The sequence below is a fragment of the Malania oleifera genome, chromosome 11, assembly GCF_029873635.1.
Source record: "Malania oleifera isolate guangnan ecotype guangnan chromosome 11, ASM2987363v1, whole genome shotgun sequence".
NCBI classification, from domain to species: Eukaryota; Viridiplantae; Streptophyta; class Magnoliopsida; order Santalales; family Ximeniaceae; genus Malania; species Malania oleifera.
In genome coordinates this window covers 60,328,960-60,335,719 of record NC_080427.1, presented here as the reverse complement: position 1 = coordinate 60,335,719, position 6,760 = coordinate 60,328,960, and the positions used below count along the sequence as shown (strand labels likewise).

At 35.1% G+C, this 6,760-nt stretch overlaps 1 protein-coding gene across 1 annotated transcript; it reads right to left on the bottom strand.

Annotated features, from left to right (window-relative positions):
- Nucleotides 1-3,780: 3,780 nt before the first annotated feature.
- On the bottom strand, nt 3,781-6,760 carry LOC131168207 (senescence-associated carboxylesterase 101). The gene is made up of 4 exons (XM_058127492.1): nt 6,545-6,760; nt 6,078-6,444; nt 4,961-5,506; nt 3,781-4,688 (listed from the first exon to the last, which is right to left on the bottom strand). The coding sequence occupies exons 1-4, from the start codon at nt 6,559-6,561 to the stop codon at nt 3,906-3,908; spliced, it is 1,713 nt and encodes a 570-aa protein (XP_057983475.1). The 5' UTR covers nt 6,562-6,760; the 3' UTR covers nt 3,781-3,905.

Below are 6,760 nucleotides of genomic sequence, written 5' to 3'. Positions count from 1 at the left end.
CAAAATAAAATTTAAAAAATAGGGGAGGGTTGGGGCTGAGTATAGCTTGAGGGGAGCATAGCCCCCTTATTGGGTACAAAGAACCTTTGAAAATTTCTACTTCGATCAATTTTCTTATACTTTTAGGTCCTCCAAACATTTGGTAATTTTATGTTGCTTCCCTAAAAAATTTTCTACATAACTTTGTATCCTTCAAGAAGAAGCCAAGTTGGAGAGAAATTAAATCAAGCCAGTAAAAACAACTATAGCCCAAAATGTTTACCCTTTCATTGCTCTTATTTTGTTTTTTCCCACTGGGAGGCCTTGGACTTTGAATTATGCTGTAGAAGTAGTCCATTGTCCATACCAAGCTTTTTCCCATCCATTTTCAAACTTAGAAATTATGACCTATTTAATATAAAAGTTCCATAATTTAATTATTAAAATGTCTATTAGGAATCATACATAGTATTATAAACGTTATAACAAGAGTCCCACCAAATTGAATTTCAAAATAATGAATTAGACTTCTAACTAGATGCTAAGGAAGTCACTAAAAAAATCTATATATATATAGCATCTAGTTAGAAGTCTAATTCATTATTTTTGAAATTCAATTTGGGGGGATTCCTGTTATGATGTAACTTGTATTTAGAAAGTTATTGAAATCTTAGGGGAAGGTTCAACTTGCACAACGGTTCACCTTTTATTTTCATGATTCCATTGTTGCATTCATGCTCATTTGTGGGTTTTTTTTTCCTATTTTAGATAAATATAAATTTCAATGCAATTATTACTTGTTTAGGAATGTTTAATGGGAAAAAAACTAATATTTTTAGAAGCATAACTGGATAATTTGAAGAGAATGGGCCATTCATTAAGTATGACCCTCTGGAATTTTTATTTTATTTTTTTGTTACGTTGGGTTTCCCGGCACCCTCGGCTCATCCAGCTACATGAGATATGAACACTGGTGACGTCACAAGGTACTCAGACTAACCTCTCGCCCACGCTGTCTTGCCCCACAGCCAACACTGGAGGTAAATTCAGGTTTTTACTCAGCGAGGCAGGACTTGAACCCAGGCTTATAATGCCAAGTAGCCCACCGAAGATCCCCCTGCCACCAAAGCCAGTGCCCGGGGGCAACCCTCTTGGGTTTGTTGTTCCATACCCAAGTGAATGATGGTCTCCATTTTTAAGGTAGCTTAGTTAGTTGAAAGCTTATGTAAGAGATTTTGAATTTTAGGTCAATGAAACCTTTGCAATGAGCTTGATCTTTATTCTTGGATAGTGATCTCTCGTCTAATGAGCTAACATTTTAGTAATATTTTCGAATGGCGTGATTAAGGTTTGAAACTCTTAAGAGTAGAATTTTGTAATGGTGACAACCCTAATATACTAACATCTCTCCAAGTTCCTTGACTTGTTGGTGGCAATTTACATTGTACTTGAAATTAATGGAGAAAATGTTGCTTTTGATAATTATATTTGATGTGTATGTCTAGTTTTTATTAAGGAAGTCTCGTTGTAATCCTGCTATTTAATATAGTGAAAGAGCGAATGTGCATTTCGATCAAATTAGTCATTTACAAAAAAGGTTATTCATATAAATCTTATTGTCATCTTCATGTGCATGCGACTGACTTCATCTTTTTTAGTTCATTCTTGTTCATGTAAAATAATTGTTCATACACCAATTTGCATTATCCTAAGATAGTCTTGGACCTCTCCCTCTACCCAACGTAGTGTGAAGCTTTAAAGGTAGCAATGTACAATATATATAAAGTATGAATAATATCTTGTGATAATTACTTTCACAAATATTAAAGTGTGAATATTCAAATTTTTTTATAAAATTATATTTTATTTAAAACTATTAAATACAAATATATATATGTAAAGGAGATACTATTATGACACCATATAGATACATAGGCAAAAAAAAAAAAAGATATAGGATATCATATGGAAGAGATGCTCTATCTAAAATTACGCAATATAGTAAATTTTAATATTAATGTATTATCATGGATAAAAAAAATTAATTAATATGCATTTATAATTTTTTTGTAAAAAAAACATATGAATATATGAATTCTTCCAATGAAAATATTAATAATATTATTAAAATTTATAAATTATTACCTAAAACTTTATGATTTTTGTTTACTTAATAATATTAATGAATTTTTTAAATGTTAAATAAAATTAAATTAATTATTTGAGAGTGAGTAATTTTATTTCTAAAATTTATTTTTTGAGAGATATTATTATTATAGATATTAAACACTTCATGATATTGTTAAAATACATCAAAGAAATGTACCTTGTTTACTTTTAGGCACAACTTTTATTTAGTATTTTTAATATCATTATTTTATTTTTTAACCAAATATATTTTTCTTTAGGTTCAAATTTTGACCTAATCAAAATAAAATTTTAGTGTAAATTTATCTAATTTTTCTGAGTTTAGTTTTTTTTTAAAAATTCTTTGTTTTACTTTTAAATGATTATAATTATAATTATTTTTTTACAAAATGATTCACAATGTTCATACTTTTATATATAATATCTATATAAATTGGCTAGTTCAATTTGTTTCTTAGTCAAATAAGGTTTCTTTATATTTAAATTTATTTCTATCCAAATTATAAATTTAATTTTATCTAATCTTAGTTAAATTTAAGTTATTTTAGGAATATGTTATCTTATTTTTAAAATATAAGAATATTTTTTTTCACAAAATTATTTACTGTATTTGTATTTTTATCAATTTATGGGATAGAAATAAGTATATATATATTGCTAGTTTATTTTAGTTTTTTTAACCACATGAAAATTTTTCTTTTGTGCATGAACAATGACTTCTCGACATGGTAAATATATATAATCTATTTTTCCTTCAATTTGCTTTTTGTGTATAGTATACAAATTTATTGTCTGTTTTAGAAATGTCTGGCCTTACTTTTTAAAAGATTGCAATTCTTTGTTTATAAATTGATTTATAATACTCATACTTCTGTGCGTACTATTAAAATTTTTTTTCTTTAGAAATTTTTTGTCTTATTTTTTAAAAAAAGTATATTTTTGTTCTTAAAATTATTCACATTATTCATACTTTTATATATAGTATAGATAATTTATGTCCATCTTGATTTTTCAGTATATAAATCAACCGACTTAGCCCAAAATGAGAGCATTTATTTCATCAGCCACATTTTTTTTTTGTTTTTTTTATTACATAAGAACTCCAACCACCAACGAGCCCTTCAGACCCCCTGGTGCGGCACCAAACTTATGGATCAGCGTCCTCTGCCCTCAGGTCTCGCTGATCAGGGCAAAATCCAGAATACAGACACGGTTTCTATGCATCAGTTGGACGTTCGGCCAACCAAATCCCGGGACACATCTCCATTACCATCAGCCACATTTTTTGAGATGATATAGCAATAAACTAGTCTATCTACCAGTTTTCAATCTTCATCACTTACATCCATAGGTTTTCCAACTGATGAAGAATAATAGCAAGGTAATTTTGTAATAAGGTAACCTAGTCAGACCAGGCTTCCTTTTTTATTCTCATTATTCTATTGTTCATTTGAATTACCTTTCTCCATCTCTTTTGTGTTTTTCCATTATTAGCGATATGTATACAAAGTGAGAATGGGGGAACGAGTGGTTTACCCTCATGTTGCATACATGTGATCAGAAGCAGTTCTTGGCAGCCAAAAGAATACAGGAGAAGAAAAGAAAGCAAGAAGGTAGCAGCCAACATTTGGACAAGGAATGCATCAAAATCAATTTGGAAAATGCAAGGACAGTGCATTTTTAGAAGGGCTAGAGCATCAATTTGCATTGGTTAATGTCTCATACAATTCTCAAACTTCACTTACTATGCTTCAAACAGGTGAAGCTTTGAACACCCACTAAGCATACTGCTCATACTTCTCGTCTCTCATGTAAACAAGAAGTGGCGAATTACTATCAGCCCCTATAACTTTCTCATACTCCTTCCACCATTTCATGAAACTGCTTTGCCACAAGAAAATCTCAGGGGAAACTGCATAGTCCCTTATCAAGTCCATTACATGCTTCTCAAACTCAATTAGGCTCTTCCTCGACGACTCTTTCTCCTCGGGGCTAGATTCGACATTGTTCAGAAAATTGCACGAAATTATGGCCTCCTCCACATCTGCCCAGAAGCAAGAATCTTCTGTTAGACTAGAGGCCATTTTTGGTTCGTTTGCAGGATCGGCCGGTTTCTTCTCATCACGTTGCCATTTCTCCAAGAGTATGTAATGTGGGCTTCTACCTCGAGTTCGATAGTCCTTTGCACCGGGGCACTTGTAGTAGTCTGCTATCTCGAGGGGCTCAACCATCCTTCTGAAATTTGTCCCAGCATAGAGCCAGCGGGTTCGAAATGATGCCCCTTCCTTCTGAGGCCTCCTCTCTGCTTCTGCAACCATCTCTTTCCAGTAGTTTCTGAGAATTGTCTTGTATTTGATGACATCCCGGTCCTGTCGAGACACTGAGTTTTTGTAGGCATCATAATAGCCAATTTTCTTGGCCTTGGCGTCCTTCTTGTACCATTCTAGCTTGGCCATGTTGATTTTTACGTCGTTTAGTTTCTTAGATGGATCAAAAACCTTCTTCTTCTGGGTTACAAAATCCTTGGCCCTTCTTACTAGGGTAGCCACATCAAGGTACGGCTGCCATGAGTTTAGTTTAAAAAATGAATGAGACTTGGGGGAAATTATTTCTTCAATATATCCTAACGGACAATAAAAGTTCCAGAAGTAGACTAGAAAGACTAATCCTAGACCAAAAAAATAAAGAGAAGGAAATATAAGAAATGGCTTTTTCCTTATTCTATTTCATGTTCTGTTTAGTTGTTACTTTACTGTACATGTTAAGCAGAAGGGGGTGGATCTTTTGTGCAGCAGTGTAAGAATTTAATCAGAAAAATGTTGATATGACTCACTTGCGCTCTCCCGACTCCAATTGTGTCCAACACTACAATGATTCCTGCCCAAAGCGGGTCTGTAATCCGCTCGCCCAGTTGAGATACGCCTCTGCGAATTACCCTGCTCTTATGATTTCTCACAATTTCTCCATAGTTCACGCTCTGCGATCTTCTGTTCGGATCTTGACTTCCAGTGAACTGAGAGCCCATTGCCACCAGCAATTCCAAAATTGATTCAGGCTCCTCCAAACAAGCGTTGCCCGATTCAGAACATAAGAGATATGTGCCAAAAGGCTTGTAAGCACCAGTTTGGGGTGAGATGAAGAGTCTGGGAACCGGGTCTTTCTCGGAAGCTACATGGAGAAAGCACGAATTCCACGTCGAACGCTCCAGTACGGCTTTTTGGAAGCCGTTGTCGCCGAGAAGTGGTGAACCAAAGGTAATGCAAAGGGGGCGCTTGGCTTTTGAGGAATTGGTGTTTTCTAGCAGCCATAAGGCGAAGAGGGAAGCAACAGATCCCCCAAGAGAGTGACCAGTGATGATTAGTCGCGTAGACCTCTCAGCCTGTATCAAAATAAAATGAAGCATACACAATTTAGTATTGACCTTATGCCATTAATCCAGTTTCCTTCATATCAGGAAATCAATTAGCTAGCCTGAAATTAGATGGGCACTTGTCATCGACTGTGTCCTTCTGTTGAGTTGGACCATAGCTGTTTAGCGGGTAAATGATTAATGCAATGATACCTTCTTTTGGTAAAAAAAGCAACCAATAAATGTATATGAACACAATTCTCCTTATCTGTTTGTGAAGGCTTCTGAGTCATGGTGGCAGTAGTAGTGGCAGTCAACCACACATAAATTGAAAGTAGCTACAAAATCTTCAGAACCAAAAATGAAGTAAGAAGTGAAGGAAATGGCCAAGTCTATCTTTGTATTAGGTGGACCAGATCTGGGGGAAGCAAGTAGTTCTCAAAGAGTGATTGTCTGGTTTTCGAATTTTGAGTTGCTTTGCTTTCTATATTGTGTTATCTGTTTGTATCTTTCTTTAGACTAAGAAGTTCTTGGTCATGGTTCCTTCAGTCTGACAACAATGAAACAAGAGAAAAAAAAAAAAGTTCGTAAAAACAAACACCTTGGTTTTGAGGTCTGCAAGCTCAGAATCAAGAGAGGCAAAGAGGGTAACTGCAGCTTTGTGAGTGGAGAAAGATGGGTTGGCTTTGGTGCAGAGGAAATTAAAGTGAGGGCATGTGTCCCTAAGCGTCGACCATGGAGCCAAATCCGCTTCTGCTTGAAGATGGTGTTTGGTGCAAGTGGGTGAAGAGGCAAAAGCTAGAATGGTACAACTGGGTCGCTCGTAAATTCTGTGCTTGACAGAGAAAGCCAAGTTTGGCTGTTCATTGGGACTGCTTTCGCTGCAAAGCTCCAAAATGGCTTCCCAAGAACTGGATAGGAGATCTGAGGTCAACACCACACTCGCCACTTCTAATCCGCTGCTGAATCTGCAATTAAGGAACAAAACATAGAATTAAAGAGCTGCTGAACTCTAGATTAATTGGTTTGGAAAAAAACAAAGAAGAAATAGTGGGAATTTTCACGCACAGGGGAGCTCGGTCCATCCTCTGCTTCTGCAGGAGTGATTTTCGAAAAGAGGTGAAGCAGTTTAGGTTTATTACAGGATTTGGGTTATGGCCTGACCGGCGAATATGACCGCCCCTGGAATTTATAGAAGACAAATGTGTTTGGTAAGAAAGATTTTTCTACTTTAAATCCATTTGGGCTTTGCAGCAGGTAAGCTTCGTATCACTTTCCTTGAAT